At 38.7% G+C, this 19,730-nt stretch overlaps 1 protein-coding gene across 6 annotated transcripts in view; it reads right to left on the bottom strand.

The window, feature by feature from the left end:
* Positions 1–19,730, bottom strand: part of FRY (furry homolog (Drosophila)) — a 289,488-nt gene that overhangs the window by 208,238 nt on the left and 61,520 nt on the right. For 3 of the 6 annotated variants that reach the window (XM_012723235.1, XM_012723236.1, XM_012723237.1), the window contains exon 1: positions 12,671–12,884. The exons of 1 other annotated variant lie outside the window; for it this stretch is intronic. In XM_012723235.1, coding sequence (XP_012578689.1) covers positions 12,671–12,740 — 70 coding nt within the window. In that variant the 5' untranslated portion in view covers positions 12,741–12,884. Of the gene's footprint in view, positions 1–12,670; positions 13,231–19,730 lie in introns of those variants that run through there. 2 more of the 6 variants (XM_004680191.2, XM_004680190.1) reach the window with 1 other exon arrangement.

Raw genomic sequence — 19,730 nt, 5'->3', positions numbered from 1 at the left:
AGGCTTCACCAGAGACAGAGTGGGGAACAGAACAGGCAGATCAACGAAGTACACTGCTGAGGGGAGCAGCGGGTGGGTCAGGAGAGGTCTGCCACGCCATGTGGATCTCCTCTGGGGCTGGGGATCGAACTCATGCTGAAGTGGCTTTAGCTTCCCAGTGCTGTGCTTTAACCCCCTGCGCCACCAGGGAGGGCCGCTTATCCTCCCTTTAAAAAAAATCTGTGATGTTCAGGTACCAGATAAAAGTCCCTTATCTCACAGAGGTGGCTGTAGCCCAGAGCCGGGGCATGAATCAAGATTTGTCTTAGCCAACATGGTAATTCCATCCCACTTTGCCAGTGACTGGTGCATGACTCAAGAGAGGAATGACTGCAAGCAGAAGTTTGTTGGAGTCTAAGGCAAATCTCCTTGCTGGAAGATCCAATATGGCCTTCTTTCCTGACTCTGAAACCAAAGAAGTTTTAATTGAGGTGGCTGTCTTGTTTCATGTAGTGGCGAGTGTAAAGGTGGGGTGATCTTGGTTGTTCAGTTTCTAAGCCCACCTGGAACTTCCCGTCTTCAGGTTATGGGTTTGACAGGCTAATTTAAAGTTTTTATTCTTTCAGTCATTATAAAGTTTTTCTATTGCTTATAGTAAAAAATACCCTAAAATCACATATATTTCAAGTTAATGGATGGCAAAAACTTGTTTTATGTGTTAACAGCAACAGCTTTCCTGCAAATGATGTATATTACTATATTACGATTAATGACTAGAGGTATTTAGGATTAGAAATAAAAACATGAATCTTTAGAATCCTACCCAAGCATTTTCATTGTATATTTCTTTTATTTTGCCTGTATTTCTAGTAAAGGTGTTGATGAATTGCAAAAGATAACAATTACAATTTTAATTTCTTTAAATTTCAAAAAAATGGGAATAAATATCAAAATGTCTGGCACAGTGGTTCATAAGAGAAAGAAAGAAGATATAACAGATCTTTGGTTAAATAAAATAGAGTAGACTCTTCATTGTTATTCATAATTTTGATAGTCCTTAAAATTGAAACATTCAGTTAGTTAAAAAAAAAAATGGAGTGGGGGCCCTCCCTGGTGGCGCAGTGGGTTAAAGCACAGCACTGGGAAGCTTAAGCCACTTCCGCATGAGTTCGATTCCCACCTGCCCCGGAGGTGACCACATGGCGCGGCAGACCTCTCCTGGCCAGCCACTGCTCCCCTCAGCAGTGTACTTCGTGGATCTGCCTGTTCTGCTCCTTACTGTGTCTCTGGTAAAGCCTCTCACCCTCTGCATCTCTGGCCTGTACCCCAGTTCTATATGAATAAATAAATCTTTAAAAAAAAATGGAGTGATTAGAACAAGAGGAAACAAAGCACAAGGCACTAGAGTGGTGGCCTATAAGTGGCTGGTGGTGGTGGCACTTTGGTGGCAATACCTGATGGGGTGTACAAAGTTTATCTCAGCTAGAAATAAATAATTTTTAAAGAAAATAGTCCTTTAATAATAAATTAAAAAGAAAATTGACCAAGTATTCCAATGCCTTCAAAATGGATACTCATTTAGCATAAACTAGGATCAGCTTTCCTGGAATGAATGAGAGCTGGAGAGGGCCGGCGAGGAGGGATTTAGTAAATGGAATACAACCTCAGAAGGCAACAGTAAGTATCTTGGATTTTCCTATTTCTTGCAATTGTATTTCAGGCAAATAATATAGTGACAAGCTGTCTTGTACTCTCAACCTAGAAGAATCGATGAGAAGAGGCCTCCAAACTACCATCAAATCATACAGAAAGTGATAAATCCACCACAGAGTCAGTTTCTCTCTACCCTCCTAAGGAAGTTGCAAAAGATAACTCAATTTTAATTAAAATTTTTACTAGAAAAGTAGATTAATATTGGGGTGCACAAACAGTACAAGTACTACTGTAGCTGAAACGATGATATCATAAAAGAGTAAAGACTCTTTTTAAAAGTCATTTAAGTTAAATGACTTTTAAGTTAAATGACTTTTATTATTATTGCATTAAGTGCAATAATAATAATAACTGGTGTGGCCCTCCCTGGTGGCACAGTGGGTTAAAGCACTGCACTAAGAAGCTGAAACCACTTCCGCATGAGTTCGATTCCCGCCTGCCCCGGAAGTGACCACATGGTGTGGTAGACTTCTCCTGACCGGCCCGCTGCTCCCCTCAGCAATGTACTTCGTCGATCTGCCTGTTCTGCTCCTCACTCTGTCTCTGGTGAAGTCTCTCACCGCCCCTGAGCCTCTGGCCTGTACCCCAGTTCTGTATGCATAAATAAATAAACCTTTAAAAAATAACAACAATAATAATAATAATAACTGGTGTATATATATATAAGTGCTATATTAAATAGTTTAATATAAATGTCATTTCAAAAACTAAAAGATGCAAGGCAGATTTTTTTCTTATTTTAAAGCCATTTAACTTTGAATTGGTACTCTCATTTGTAAATTTCAAACCAAATGCTTACAATTTGTTAAGCTCAGAGGCAATATATTTGTCCAGAACAATTTTTTTTTTAGTTTTAAAAATTTTTAAAGAACTTTTTACCTAGTAGGCATTGTGACAGTTATAACAAACCAGATGTGTCAGAAAGACCTTTTAATAGCATTTTGCAAACTTGCTGACTTTCTTTTAACATGGTTTACTGAAAACAGGGTATCTATCAAAACCTAGGAGAGTATATTTTGGCTGTATGATCATGTTTTAAAACCTCCAGAATGCCAGCAAGATACTAATACAATAGAAAGCAGCTGATAGGCTGTATAGCATGACAACTTTTTCTCATTCAGAACACTAAAAGGAGAACTAATCCAAGAAACTGAATAAGCTTAGAAAGTCAAAGATTGCCTTCTACTTATCAGTCAAGTTCAACAATGTACAAGCCAACTTCTTTCAGTCTGGTTTTCATGATATGGGAGAAAATACCTGACAAAAATGTTTACATGAACCTCATTTTTAGTGGAGTTATTCAAAACCCTTCCAATTAAATAGCTGGAGACAAAGTGTCAGGTTTGTTCTTTTTATATAAGGAAGTGAGGGAAGGAGACAATCAAGGTCACACACAGAAAACTAACAGAAAAATAGGGAGGAAAAACCTAATCTTGTATTTGTACAATTGAAGCATTTTATTGATTTCACTCTTATGTAATCAGCCATTTTACTGATTTGACAATCCTTCCTACATAAATATAACATTGAAATGGAATTTTACTGAAGTATTACTTTAGTTAATCTAATACCCTATCCTTTTTATGGCTGCCAAAATACATATTTACCTGTTTAAGGATAAACTCAAAGAAGTCAGTCTAGTATTTTTTAAGCATAGAAAAAAATTAATGGATATTTAACTTTATATATCCATGATGTTGTGCTTATGGCATTAGCTGAGAAATCCTAGAAATTCAAAGCTCTCTTGCACTGCTAAACTACTCTGTACTTTGCAAATGATTAAAAACAGCAGAAGCAGTCAGAGCTGTATATCAAATTAGAGTTGATAAAAGCACTTAATGTAGATCTGAGTGCCTTCTTGAAAAAAATTCAATTCCTTAAACTGACACCACAACAAATTCTTACAGCAGTATAAAAAGTATTATCAGAAATGTTATAGCTTTGGCTTAAATTTCCATCTGCAGCTCATCAAATGACTAAACAGTAGAAAGGAATTAAACCAAAATCAGACTCACTACAGAGTCTGATATGCTGGCAGAATATAAACTTTCACTGCTTAGCATCTGGAGTTTTGGATGACTAACATTTAAATGCTATGCTTATATGTTCTGTGAAAAAGAAGAAAAGTGTAAGAATATAGATAGGATATAAGATCATTAAGCCTAGTTTACAGAGAAATATAGTTCATGCACATATGTGTGGTGTACACACATGTGTACATGTGCACACATACAAACACACACCTTCTTTTTAATCTCATAAATATTCCACAGAGAAGGAAGACCGCTCAAAAGGAAGGATAAATGGCTTTAAACTAAAATTCTGATAAATGTAGCAAATGATAATAGCTAATAAACATGGCCTGTCTGCTCTTCCAAATACTAACATCTGGTCAAGTGTCCAAGGGTAAACAATTTATATATTTCTTCTTCTTTAGTCATTCTGCTAATAGGCATATTTGCAGTGTTCTTATAGGACTCTTCTTGCAAAAGCAAGGCTTCCAATAATTTTCTAGTGCAGTGAAAGTATAAACCTATAAAGTCAATATAATCTATGCCCTCAAATAAAATTTTCTAGAGCACAGACTAAAATATCACTGGACCCTCTCTCTAGAATTCTTTAAATCTTGGGAACTTCTCCATTCAGAATCCTGAATTCTGAATTTAAGAAGGAAAGAAGGGAATCTCAGAGATCCTTAATGATAGGCTCCAAGTCTGATTCTGATATTATACTCCCAAAGCAAAACTTAGTGCATAGTAGATAGTCACGAAAGAAACTGATTGTTTGCTTCGCTTCTCTGACACTGTTAAATGGAAAGGCTTTTGAACCAAGAACCATAAAGCCTGATAGTAAGTTTCTTAGTATAACCAGTATTGAAAGTAAGTGAAGATGTTCTAATGGAGAACACTCCTCCAATCCTGGGAGATACAAATTAGCAGTTCAAGGAGAATTGCCTCATTTTTGTAACCAGTGGTTCTACAATGGAGCAATCTTCAAAGGAATATGATGAATGGGATCCATCAACTGAGATAAAAGTGTGTTATCTTCTGCACAAATACTATTCACCTTTTCCAGGAAACAGTTGCCATTAGCCTTTCCAAACAGTGGGAACATACAATAGAGCATGATTCCTAGAAGGCACCACTATGTGAAAAATTAGAAATACTCAAGAATTTTAAAATAAGTGTGCAAATAATTGGGAGATCTTGTTTATACATATCTATGTCTATAAAACATTATTTCGTGGATGAATTTGCCTTTGTAAACCTTAAGTGAAAAATGCTACACTATACTGCATTTAAAAAGTCCTGTTCAGGGCCCTCCCTGGTGGCACAGCGGGTTAAAGCACTGCACTAAGAAGCTATAGCCACTTCCGCATGAGTTCGACTCCCGCCTGCCCCAGAGGTGACCATATGGCGTGGCAGACCTCTCCTGACCACCTCCCCCCCCCTCCCCCCGCTGCTCCCCTCAGCAGTGTACTTCGACGGTATGCCTGTTCTGCTCCCCACTCTGTTCCTGGTGAATCCTCTCACCCTCTGCATCTCTGGCCTGTACCCCAGTGCTGTATGAATAAATAAATAAATCTTCAAAAAAAAAAAAAAAGTCCTGTTCAAAGGTAAAGATTGTGGACTATCATTCTTTGTTCATTGGAATCTGATCTGAAATCTTATGGGGTATCTCATATCCTATTCTGAAGATCAGAAGCTGAACTTCAAGAAAGCTCAGTCTTACCTGAAATTAGGAACACTTAAGATGGAGCTAATTCATTCAAAATCAACATATCTCTAAATCTTGCCACTGCAACAACATGGATGGACTAAAGGGGTTTATGCTAAGCAAAGTAAGTCAGAAGGAGAAAGATAACTGCCAGATAATCTCACTCATATATGGAATAGAGAAAATAGACAAAGGAACAGAAAGTCAAAACCAAAACAAACCCTAGACTCTGCAGTAGAATTGAAGCTACCAGAAGGGAAGGATTAGGGGAAATGGAGCCCAGAGGGACGGAAGCCCAGTGGACTGGTGGAGGGTGATGGTTAAGTTTTGGCATTGGGTGGGATGTTGCAACACATATCTGAAGAGGTATGAACCTTTAACCCCCGAATCACATATAATATTGTAAACTACTAGTACTTCAACAGTAAAAATATAATTTAAAAAATCAATGCAGGGCCCTCCTTGGTGGCACAGCAGGTTAAAGCACAGCACCAAGAAGCTAAAGCCACTTCAGCATGAGTTCGATCCCTGCTGGAGGTGTTCCACTTGGTGCGGCAGACCTCCCCTGACCCGCCTGCTGCTCCCCTCAGCAGCCTGTTCTGTTACCCACTCTTTCTCTGGTGATGCCTCTCACCCTCTGCACCTCTAGCCTGTACCCCAGTTCTGTATGCACAAATAAATAAATCTTTAAAAAAAAAATCAATGCTTCTTATTCCTCAGAATGAAGTAAAGCGTTTGAAGGTGTTGAGGAAAATTTCAAGACATCAAAATCTAAGGTTTAGAACCAGTAAAGAAACTATACAAAAAGCTTATGTATGGGGTTGTTCATTTGTATCCCTATACAGTAAAATGTCATTAGCCCAACCTCATGTCTGAGCATCACATAAAGCTCAAAAATATAGAAGTTACTAAGATGATCAGAACATATATAACCCATTCAATTCCTTGAACTGTACCCAAAAAACTAAGTAGTGAGTCATGAGTATTAAAAAAGTTTTGAAACAGGCCCTCCCTGGTGGCACAGCAGGTTAAAGCACTGCACTGAGAAACTAAAGCCACCTCCACAGGAGTTCGATTCCCGCCTGCCCCGGAGGCGACCACATGGTGAGGCAGGCCTCTCCTGACCGCCCGCTGCTCCCCTCAGCAGTGTACTTCGTGGATCTGCCTGTTCTGCTCCCCACTCTGTCTCTGGTGAATCCTCTCACCCTCCTCATCTCTGGCCTGTACCCCAGTTCTGTACGAATAAATAAATAAAACTAAAAAAAAAATGTTTTGAAACAGATGTCTTTTAAATAAAGGGACTATTTGCATGTTTTATCAGTTGAAACATCTAAAAACTGACAACTTTCTTAGATATCCTAGCTGTTCCCAGATTGTGAAAATATTCAGGTCAACTCTCCATGCTTACTGCGTTTGCCTGTCTAGACTCCTTCAGTTCTTACTGGCTTTTTCACCAAGCAGCACACACAAGTAGGCAAAGAAGTTGTAATCAACTCATTTTCTATTGCCAGGCTTGTAGAGTTTTGTGGTAGTGGGGAACACAGCTATCAGAAAAAAATGAGGTACCAGAACTCTGTTTGGATTTCCATTATTTCTGGAAATATTCTCCCTGTTCTCACAATTATAGGTAATTAGGGGTTTACCCATTTCTTACACAGAAACAAAACATATCAGAATAAACTTGGAAGCCAATGACCATGTTAAAAGAAATAAAGATCATTTAAAATATTTTTTATTTACAAGAGTCATTAAACTATATGCTTACATGTATCTTTTAAAAATATAGAGAAAATCAACATTAAACACTTCTAGAAAATTTAGTTTTTAATTATAATACTCGGCTTGTCAAATGACCTTAGGGAGAAGATCTGCCTGGGTATTATTTAATGATGGTGAAGACTTGTCAATACCTAAACCTTTCAAATAGGCCTGTGTTAAGAGGATGGTGTTCTCTAGAACTGGGTTTCTTTTTGAGCTGTGTGTTTATGCAGAAAGGGAGGCAAGAAAGAGAGAGAAAAAAACACAGGACTTATGAGCACTTCAGAGTTGCACAGGGAGAGAGGCAGGACTGGCTGAAGCATCAGTCAACAAGTATGCCCTATAAAGTCCTAAGTTCTAAAGTGTTCTTGATATTTTGATAGTCCTGTGGGATATTTAAAAAAAATCAGACTATCAACTGATTGATGGAGGAGTTTAAGGCACTTTACTAGCATCTGGGCTTGAGTAAATCACTTTCTAAACTTTCCTTTTTTTTTTTTTCATCTGTAAAATACAGTAATATTTTTCAAAATACTGGAAAGAGTAAACCTAATAACTGGAGTAGTCACGGGGCCTCCTTTACCTAGGGCAGTCCTAGTTTATGCCTAGTATCCAAGCACAATTATTAACTTCACTTTCAAAAGTATCCCAGTTTGGGCCAATAATAATGTGGTTACCCGACATATAAATCAGCAAACATACCATTTGACACACAGTGGGCCTTCAGTCATTGTGGCAGTATTGGTATTCTAGAATCATCCACATATTTTAACAACAACAACAACAATACCTCTAAACCATCTCCATCATTTCCTAATAATAGATACTCTCTTTTAGAAAGAGTGGATGTTGATTTGCGATTTTTCTTTTTATTTGAACTTAGCAGAAAGGGTCATGGCTTGAGAGCATTCTTGTCCTATTAAACATCCCATGAGCTATATAGGACACTGAAGTAATTCTCTTCCAGGTGTCTGGCTTAGTGCTGGGTACTACCTAAAGTTAAACAAAGTACAGTATGTATGCTTGCATTTGATTTACTGCATTTAGGCAACTGTGTTAACTTCTTTAGTGTTTTATATATACATATATAAATAATATATTACAACTTATTAATAATAATTATAACATTAATAATAATATCGTGTTAATATTTTTCTTAAACTTTTCATAGTATCTTTGAGCTATAATGGAGATATAAATAAGGATTAATAAACATTCCTTTGCAGAAAGTTGGAGTTTTCAATTTTCACTTGCACATCCTTTCTCTTTGGCTTCAAAGCTACTAAAGGTGGACAGACATATTGTCACTATCATCAAAATTTACTCACTACAGCATATATGAGAAATGTTGCATAAGATTCTCCTAATTAATTTGTTTTTTATAGCAATATAGGGCAATTTGTAGTGCATACCAGTCCTTTCCTACTGCAAAATGCTTGCTTACCAGCCCATGGGGATTTATTTGTGAATGCCATTCTTGATATCTGAAAGAGTTAACAGGTGTTTAGAAGTTTTCCTTTACAGAGTATCAAGATTTGCCAAATGTCATAGGAGGAATGCAAGCTGCTCTGGAAAGATCAAGAAGTCACATGGATTCTCAGTGTACCTTTGTTCTTTGGGCCCCGAGTTCACTGGATATCATGGGGTGGAAAAGCACTCAAGAAATGCTAGTGAGAGCTTTCAGATTAGTGGGAGAGCCCACACTTCAGCTCCACACATCAGGGCAAAACAAGTTCTCCTTTCCCACGAACAACTTAGAACATAATGCTCTAAACTTTTTCTAGAGCAAATCCGAAAGGCCAAGTTTCTACTGTTTTCTATTGCTGAGAAAATTCCCAGCCCATCTATTATGCTACTGAAAGGGATGTACTTAGGAAGCATGATATTCTAATAGTGAATAAGGTGTAAAAGGGGATAAAGATGAAAGCAAATGGGGGGAAATTGCTCCAAGCAAGCAACTAACTTTGGGACATATTCATACAATTTCCTTTGCTAGGAGCATATTAAGTGTCACATCCTCACAGAATAATCCACTCAAGATGTCAAATACTAAGGGAAGAGAGGTCTAACTCTGATTTTAAGGGGTTTTAAAAAGGAAGATAATATTAGAATGCATTAATATTAATGAAACATTTATTGAGCATCTACAATGTGCTAGATATTGGGCTAAATGCTTTACATGTAGTTCTTCAAGATTCTCATTATTCTTGCCTCCATTTTACAGGTGAAAAAATTGAGGCTGAAGGTAGTTCATCAACTGAACCTCCCTGGCGGTACAGGGTTAAAGTCTCAATGCTTTCAAGCTATTGCCAGCTACCATAGCATGAGTTCGATTCCCAGCCAGGGAGCTGACCCACATGGTCCCGCAGACCTCTCCTATCTTGCCTTACTTCCCTCAGCAATGCATTTCAGTAGATATGCCTATTCTGCTCCCCAGGCCCCTGGAATATAACCTAGTTCTTATATGCATAAATAAATGAAAAATACTGAAGAAAACAAAGTAGTACATTAATTGTTTAAGATCACACATGTATAGGAGCCAGAGAACATAAGACTATTTGGTCTAATGACTTGTATGTTCTAGGTGAGTGCCAGATGAGGGGATGACATGTACAGGTATGGATTAGAGCTGGTAAAAGGCAGAGGAAAGGAGAACCAGCAGCTTAAATATGCTGGAGCAGAAAAACAACATGAAAGAGGATGAACCAGGAGCTCAAGGCGTTTCTTGAGTGGAGTCACCAACAAAGGGGGTTAGGGTGTAACTAAAAGACTGTAACACAGTCTTTTACATACTTGTGAGGTCTCCCCAGGCTGGTGAGATGTGAGGACACTGGAGTCCTCCAGGGTAAACTGAGCTGGCCTGAGGGACTGTGCCATGCACATCAAGGGGTAGCAGCTATGTGGCTGGGGAAGGTGGGGCTAAGAATGGGGAAGAGGATAGGAGTCCCAGGGGAGGAGGCAAGCATTCACTGTGAAGTCTACACAGGACATTGTTTTCTCAGACATCAAGGTCATTTTAAATTCCTAACTCCACTAAAACGAAAGGGCAGCCTAATAGTGGGCGTGCCAATGAAGAAGAAAGTATCGAAATGAACAGCAAATAAAGAGCTAGTAAATCTCGCCAGGCAATGAATGATTAGATTGACTTATTACTTCTTAGAGGTTATGTGTGTGCATGTATACATAAAATTACATTTTCTCCACAATGAGCTATTAAAAAAGAAAATAAGAACAACAACAAACAAACAGCCTTAATCTGGAAATGCTCATGGACTCAGCTTTCCTCTGAGTACCACCTTGCGAAGCAATCAGACTTAGTTATAGAGTTTGTTTTATAGCTTTTTAATTGTTGTACTTTTATGAATAAGTACTATATAATTAGGAACCCGACTCCCCATTCAGGTATCTGGGCCGGTATCCACACCTCTTAAACCTGGATGATTTAAGTTAGGAGACTGTCCTGTGGTGCATCCTCTCAGCCACATTACAATGTGGAGCTTGAAGCCCCAGGGCTTCTGTTTTCTATTTTGTCCTTCATACCATCCAATTCCTTTCTCTGTTTGCTACTGAAAATATCTGAAAACAAGAGCTGTGCTAGGTTATAAACTGGTTAAGAAGACTAGGCATAAAGTATATTTCCTGTTCCTCTTTCCAAAAAAAGGACTGAAAACAATCTGACCTCCAAAGGAATGCTAGAGAATCACCAAGTTCACACTTCTGCAATAAAGAAAGGTTTTATGTCTTATTCACCTTTCCCATAGTCCGGCACACAATAGGTGTTGAAATAAATAATTGCTGAATGAATTGAAAGAATTCAAAATTGTGCTCCACATACTCTCAAAGTAGAAATGAATAGTCATTTCCTGATATTTGTGTGGGGAGAGGAGTTAAGAAAGCTGGAGAGAACATATACTTTGTTTAGAGTAACAAAGTACTCTAGACTCTAGACAGGAAGAGAAAAAGCTATTTAAATAGATTTAAAAGAAATCCCACTGGCTGCAGTATTGTCACAACATAATTTTCTATTTAATGAAGCAATGGAATTGATGGAAGAAAAGCATCTGGACTGGAGTACTCAAAATGATGATTTAAAACCACATACTAATGTCAAACTCACAATGAATTTTTTCAGTAATTGGAAAACTGCTCCATAAAAAACCCTATGTCAGTTTTTTTTTTTTAAATTAATCAAAGCATGGATAGACAAAGGGAGATTCATCCTTAAGTGTGAAGTATTAGCCAAATAACAAATCCAAAATAAATGATTTATGACTAGCACAAATAAAAGAATGCTGTCTGGGTGACAGTATTACTCCCAAATGGCTCCCCACTTGTAGAAAAAATGCCTCACACAAGCCCCATAGTGTATCCAGTGGTTCAAAATGACCTGGAAAAAATGGTTTCTATGGCTATCATTTAGAGATGCATATCCCTAACTACCTTACTTTGGCTCTTTTCTCCAGGCAATTTATGACACAGGTCTCCTGCCCAGGTTTTGTTTACATAAGAACAATCTTGCCACAGGTCATTTGTGTAGGAGATAATTAATCTCCAGCTCTTTGAGCACAGATAGGTTAATTAGTATTCACATAATACATCAAAATTTTTCTTGGAATTTTTTAAAATTTCAAACAATTAAGAACCTGTAATACCTGCTGATCTATTATCCAAAGCAAGTACAAAGGGCTGTTAGTGAAATAGAGAGGACTTTGTTTCTAAACTGCTCTGAAAATACAAGACATCACTGATCACCTGAAGGCCTCATTTTAATTTGATTCCAGATCTCTGATGCCTTAGAGGTTTTTTTTTTTAATGTCTTATTGCTAGAATCTTAAATAGGTCAGAAATAGAACTTTGAAAGCAGAAATATTTGGATATCCTAATCAATGATTAGGATCAGAATCTCAGTTGTTTACATTTCAGAAAAGCACATTATTGGACTATTATAAACCTCAGAATTTTTATACATTCAAATATTAAACAGCATTTTGAACATCATTCACATGGTCAAGGGGGAGCTTAAGTGAATGTGAAAATGCCTGTATATTATATATAAAAGATGAAACTTAGATTTTGGACTATTAAGTACTTTTTTCCTTTAGACAATACCCTAATAAAACAATTATGAAGTACTCTGAAACGGGGCCACACCCCTTTGATTAAACCACACTTCACAAAATATTTAGATAAAGCCTGTACAAATCAAATAAACATCGAGGCAGGAAATGCAAGGCATGCCCCATCCTGGCTCCGCCAGACGCTGAAGGGCCATCTCACTTGAAAATTTAATCAAACAAAATCTACTGTAATTCCATTGCAGCCTTTGCACTTAAGGAAATCTCGCTTAGTCTCTGACATTTTGATTTTCAAAGCAGATGGAAGCAAAGAAAAAAAAAAACTTCCTTGGCTCCTAAGCATACGAGTCCAGTTGAGATTTTATTTTTCCAGCCTTACACAACAGCCAGCAAACAAACAAACAAAAAGGTTATTTTCTATTACTCACTATTACTCCAGGACTTCAGTAAATATTTGATACTGATCTCAAAGAAGCCGGAATCCTGCTGGCTGGCCATGTCGGCGGCATACAAAGAGGCTCCTTGGACTGGACTGGGAGCCGTTGGAGGAGCAGGTACTGGGGCGGAGATGAGCCTGTCACAGGTTAGTGATGTAAGCGGGGTCAGGAGCGGAGAGGAAGGCTCTCTGTAGATCTACCTCTGGTGCTGGCAGGGAGTCCTCATTTAAAGGACACCGAGGAGCGGGAGAGAGATGCTCGGCCGCTCCTCCTCCTCCCGGTCCAGGACTGGCTTCTTATTTGCTGGGTGCTAATCTCCCTGCAGCCCTCAGTGGCGGCCGCCGCTGCTTTCACTTCTGGGCTGCCATAACCAGAAACGCCCGCCGCCGGCCGCCCACATGCTCTGCTTCGGCCAGGTACGGTACCCAGGAAGTCCCCACCTGAACTGTGATCGTTTTCCCCTGGGAGGGAAGGTTTCTTGGCCGGCCTCCCTGACACACAGCTCTCCCCAGGCAGCTGCAAGGCAGAGGGCTGGGCTGGGAGCGCAGCCCGCCTGACCCTGCCCACAGTCTCAACCTGAGCCACCACTCAGCCCGACTCAGCTGGAGGAGGAATTTCTCAGCTTCTGTGGGTCCTCTCTCTTTAGAAATGCTTGCAGTGAGCAGCCCGCGTGTGCGCTGGCTGCTGCTTCCCCTTGTGTCTGTCCCTGAAATATACACAACTGCATCGTGCTGCAGTAAGCAAAGCTGCACCCCTGGGTCTGGTTGCAGTGACGTTTTTAAAAAGCCCCATCCCTCAGCCTCATTGCAGCAGGAAAGCTCGATAACAACAAGACATTTGCCTGTGCTTTTTCTCTCCCCTCCTTCATGAACAGTGAATATTCTGCTCTCCCCCCTCAGAGAAATGCTGTCATTTTGAGAGGCACCCCAGCCCTAATGTGTACATCTGAAGGGGACTGTACAAATGCTTACTTGGCTTCTTTACAGAATGTCAGACTCCACAATAGGATCTGTTTCTTAAACCTTTCAGTGCTAAGAGCCTGGGGCCTAATAAAGCATATTTTGTATGTACAAAAGGATGAGAAGTTAAAGCTTTAGAACCCAATTTGGAATGGCCTTTTATTTTGTGAAATGTTACTATCAGGTGTCTCGACATTGGTTAGCTTTGTTTCACGGCATCTTTTATCTTGACTCAGACATTAAGCTAGAGTATTTTAATTATAACAGGATACATTTGAGTTGGTGGGATTTGGCTAACCATCTCATCAATCATAAAATCCTTTCCCTTCCCCAGTACATTTATGATGAATGTTTTTCACCATAAATGTTTTAAAACCATACTAGTATTCATTTAACATAAGAAATTTTGGGCAATGCTCTTCCCCCTTCCCCCCACCCCCATCAACATAGGACTTCCTAAAAGAATAGTTCATTTGCATGAAAGAGAAAGAGTACAATGTGCTGTATTTTGAAACTAAGATTTTAAAAATTCAACACTAAAGACAACTTACAGGACTATGTCCTAATATGCCCTAAGACACTATTGATACAGTGAGCTTTCCAAACTCTTTGCACTTACACACAAAGGCAATCACTCAACCACTCAGATTCCAACTCTGTTCATAGCACTTTATAATGTGGGTCCCCTCTTTTCAAAAATGCTTCAGAATCTCATCGAATAGACTTCTTTGTCATTTAAACGCATACTAAAATTGATGAGCTAGTTTTATTACCTGAACTCTGAATGTGTGGATTTCAGGTGAAATAGACCCAAAGATTTTACCTCAAAGCAGTATTACATGTGAAAACAAATATTTGTATCTCTACCTACTAACCCCCATCCCCATTGTAGACAGCAGTGAAAGAATGAGGGGAGGAGTGCTCCATGGTGCCTTGGAATTACTGAGTACAGACTCTAAAGAGAGACCCCCCTAAAAAAAAAGGCCCTCAGATTCTTACTTGGCACCAGTCTTTATTAGCTATGAAATTTAGGGCAAGCTATTAACCTCAATAAGCTTTAGTATCCACATCTGTAAAAATGGAGACAATAGCGATACCAACCACATTGGGTTATTAGAATATTAAAAGACATTGTTAACAAAAATGTGTTCAGCACAGAGTCTTGCATATAGTAAACAATTACATTTTAGCTTTCTAGAATGGAACTTTTTTATTATGAACTTCAGAATGAAACTTTATAATTTAAGTAAATACAGTTTTTATAATTTATGTGAGTTAGAAGGCTTATCACTATTGAATACTGATGGTAAGTAACTATTTAGGGATGGCAAGTTGGAGACATTTAAAAACAGCTACAGTAAAGAAAACATACCATTATATATTGTTACTCAAGTATATAAGACTGTGACTTTATAAAAGAAATTTTAACTGGCTTTTAAGAGTTTTCAATCCAGCTATAAATATATTAATTTGTTGAGAAGATCACTCATATATATTTTAAGAGGAAACTGTCATAAAATTTTAAGTGCTGTTTAGAAAAGAAAGCTTTTAGAAGATATCTAGTTTTTCCTATGAAGAGTGAATCAGCAACTAAGAGTCCAGTTTCTATGCTAAAACCTGAAATCTTGTCTAGTGCATGCTTTTCTTTTTTTTTCATTTGAGCACCTTTAAAGAGAGCATATATTGTAAAAGAACAGAAAAGGCCTTTTGTTTTGCTGAAAGGCCTGCAAATCAAATAGAATGACACCTGCTGCAAGCTGGGATAAAACATTTATCCTTTTGTTTCTTCTCTCTCTAGGGGGGCTTATAAAAAAAAATGTAGTCTGAAGTCACCTGGAAAGAAGTACTTACCATATAACTGTAACATCTGAATTTCTTCCTGACTGGTAGAGATCTCAATTGTCATTTAAGATGACCTAAAACTATTTCTCCTTTCATTCCTGTAAAAAACAAGGAACTCTTCCTTTAAAATCCTAGGAGAACGTACAATGAATCTTTAAGCAAGGAATGTGGCATAAGCAGGAAAGGTGGAAGTCACAGGAAAGGTATTAAAAAATGGAAAATGTCAGAACTGACCTGAGAAGCATCATAACAATTAATGACATTCACTGAACATTAAGATTGTGCTAAAACATATCTTTTATCACCTTGAATCCTCCCTCCTAACCTATGAAGTACAATGTATTAATAATCTAATTTTACAAATGAGACTGGCATAAAATAAAGTCAAAGTTATATAGCTGGTAAAATTTAGGATAGCACATCTTAGACCCTGTATCATTAATTTTAACTTTTTTTTTTTTTTAAAAATCACAAGCAGGGTAATATGGTAACCAACTTCTTTAGAGAGAGCTGAAGAGGAGAAGCTAGGACTCTTTGGTGTCACTAAGAGGAGTGTTTCACTGGAGCCACTACCTAGTATTTCCCTGGCTGCTATTAGCCTGGGGGGAGGAACTGTTCCCTGAGGGCTGTAGTGCCACCCCAAAGGAGCTAAACAGAAGGACATCATTATTTTTCACATTGATTTCATTTCTTGTATAGACTGGGTGTGAACCGTGTCCACTGTGATATGAAGCCTCATTTGCCCAGGGACCGTGATAGAAGGAAGAAATGTATCGTTGTGATCCAGATACCTAAAAGCGATGGTAGCATAGGATGGTGTCTCAGGAACTGGTCACCTGGGTCCCAGTTGCTGAGTGGCAGAGTGGGGATGAGATTGGTAAAGGGCCTGTGAACTACAGCTTACGATGTGTGGTGTTAACAGCGTGTTGCCTCAACTCCTGTTATAACCATCTATCCTAGTTCTCCCTCCAGCAGAGCTACATTTCACCCAACTGTGTCATCCCACAGCTCCAAGCACACAATAGATCCTCACGCAAAACACACACTGAGTGAGTCAGTGAATGAATAGTCTTGCACATGTTTAGTGCTTTTTCCTGTGGAAAAAATGTTCAACAGAAGTGCCATTGGTTTGTGTTTCAGTTTATTTTTAATTTTTCCTTTTCTGTGACAATTTTTTTGGAGACTAAAATGTGTGGTGTTTAAAAAAAAAGTGAAAACAAAGCTAGGAAAATAGCTTGGATGCTTGCCAGTATCAAAGCCATTACCTAATGATTTTAAAGCATGTGACTGAGTTGATTGGGTGAGGACTGGAATCCACCCCCTTCCCTTTGGGTGGATGCACGTGTGTACACAAGTGTAATTTTATCACAGAGCGACGTGTACATTCATGCACAGACTGTATTAGGCAGCAGAGAAATGCTTTACTAGCATCCCAAGGAAACAAAAGATAATCATTTAATGTAGGAAGAAAATGGCTTTATCAATTTATCGTCAGCAGTTTCAGATTCCAAAAAGGTATTAAATGTATTATATTCTTTGTTTTCTTTAATTAGGGAACAACAAATAGACATTGTTTCTTAATAAGAGCTGTTCCAAATCAAATTAAATGTTACCTGGGTGGAGTTAGAAACAGCCACTGAGATCAAAGGAGACAATTACAGAGAGAGGGTTTGCTTCTCTTCAAGCAACAGAGAAGAAGCATTTAGGGATAACCTAAAGAACAGAGTGTTGAGCTAAATCACAAATTTCTCTCTTGACCTCTATAAGAAGCATAATTTTGGCCCAACTATGCCATGCTAAGAAAATAAATGATTCAACGTGATGTTCATTTTGTAAACATTACATGTAATACCCTCAAAAAAATCCAACTCATATACAAATCTTCACAAAAAAAGATTCTGCAAGTTTTGAAAACATTTACCCATTACTGTCAGCACAAATAATTTCTTCAAATGGATTGAAAGACATTTAAATTTTCTGAATGCTACAGAACTTCATTAAAGCACAGCTTGTTGACGCACAGTTTCAGGCATAAATGAGGAGAATCATGTCTCCTAAAATTGTTTTCATTAAAAAATATCAGCAGAACCCATTCTTTCTTCTCCATTTACCCCCATCTGCAAAGGAATTATATAAGGAACTGCAGACTATGACAAAGGAATTGGACATACAGCCTAGCGCTTTGGGAAGCCCTTAAAGATTTCAGCAAGACAAGACTATAGAAGACATTGAGAAGTGGCAGCAGGGAGAGGGGGCGTGGAGTCCGGTGGCAAGTCTACCCCCTGAATGCTCCATGCCAGGAAGATGCCCTCATAAGCCACTTGTCTTCACAGGTGTTTTTGCACGTTTAGAATGGAGCAGAAGACCTACCCTACTCAATGTATGCTCAATGTTGTGACACTGGGCCAGGCGGTATTTCTGAGGGTCCTGGGGAGCACCTCTTTAAAAGTGGCAATAGGACGTCATTAGCGTGAGTAGGGACACTCAAATTTCTATCCCTCATAGCTTCATTACTATAAAATGAAAATTAGGTCTCTCTTTCCACACTGCTCCAGACAATTAAATGCAAATTCAAGAGCAAACATTCAAAGGATATTAATTAGAAGGGGAGCTATAGAGCACACCACAGCTGAGTCCCCGCGCTACCAGATATGAGCTGCATTATTGGCAAAACAGTTGCATGTCTCACTACCTTAGTTTATTTATGTGTAAAACAGTGCTCTCACACTGGTCTGTTATGGGGATATAACAGATGACAATTGTTAAGGACCAGGTCTTTGTCTAGCGATGAATCCAAACCATGCACAAAATACCTCCTTAACACTACAGTCTGGTTAGGAAAAGAGGGAGAGAGGACAGGTCACAACTCTAGGCACCTCTGTTGGTTACTGGGAAAAAGAGGAGGCTTTGTAAAGCTTAAACATACAATAAAGTATTATTTCATATTTTAGGGTTTCTAACTTACAGTGTCCAGGGTAAAACTGAGTAGAGGTTATAGTTAGCTTAAAATAGCTCAATATTTATCTAGTTTATTCTTCTCATTAACCTCTCAAGGCAGGGCTTACATATTTAGATATTATTAACCTAGAGACCGAACCAGGAGATATTGGGGTTCATACATATTTGTACATAGAAATTAGAAGTTTGACTCAAATTCTGCAGCAGAAATGGAAGATCCACGTGGTATTTAATATTGTATTAACATATGTGAACTTATAGAGAGAATGTATAGAAGCATATACTTGCTGACTAACAGGAGAAACCAACTCAAGTCATTAAGAATTAGAGAGAGAAAAATCAATATGAAAATGATCATGTTGTCTACTGTGGATCTAACTAGGTAATGTCAGAGTTCTTTGTTTGGTTTAGGGGCAACTGGTAGAAATTGGGGGGCTTCCCTGGTGGCCTAGGGGTTAAGTCTCAATGCTATCACTATAGTATCTGTTCCATCCCCAGCCAGGGAAGGACCTACATGGCACAACAGACCTTTCTTGTCTTGCCTGTTGCTCCCCTCAGTAGTGTATTTCAGTCAGTCTGCCTCTGGTGAAGCCTCTTATCCCTTTGCACCTCTGCCTACATCCCATTTCTTCTATGCAATAAGAAAAAAAGAGAAAACTACACAGCTGTATATATCCCTTAAGTCAGGGATAAACCATAGCCAAAGCCATGTTATAACTGTTACTCAGTTAAGCACTAAGTACTTTAAAACGGATAACGAACATCCTTTTGTTGCAATTAATGCTTTAAAAAGAAGTGTATACTTCACTGAGCATAGCTGGTTAAACATTCAAAATCTGCAAAATGAACATTTGTTTCATTTTGTGCTGTTAGTTAGGGTCCTCCCTAGTCCTGCCTTTTGAAGACTGTGGTCTGAGCTCAAAATGTAACAGAGAAACACGTACATCACATTCTCTGCTCACTGGCACGGTTCAAACCAAAGGTAGTACAATATTAACTGTGAAGGGGAAAGTATATTTTGGAGGGTAGAGAAAGTCTTGCAAAGCATGTTTTTAGAAAGGATGGAAAAGTCACCACCCTACTTTGACCAGACAGACAGGGCTTTGTGTAGAAGGGTGGGGTTGTTAGAAACTGTGTGAATGATGGAAGGGAACAGCGTAACAGGCTGGTGGGGAGAGCAATTCCAAACATATGGTTGGTCGGCTTAGGAGCCAGAAATGAGAATAATGATCTTTGCAGACCATCAGGTTGGGTGAGGTCACATTGAGACGCCTAGGGAAGCAGAGGTGTGT

The sequence above is a fragment of the Condylura cristata genome, unplaced genomic scaffold (genome assembly GCF_000260355.1).
Source record: "Condylura cristata isolate star-nosed mole 26May11 unplaced genomic scaffold, ConCri1.0 scaffold00010, whole genome shotgun sequence".
In the NCBI taxonomy this organism is placed as follows: domain Eukaryota; kingdom Metazoa; phylum Chordata; class Mammalia; order Eulipotyphla; family Talpidae; genus Condylura; species Condylura cristata.
Note: the sequence above shows the minus strand (reverse complement) of the source record. Positions and strands in the feature narration are given on the sequence as shown.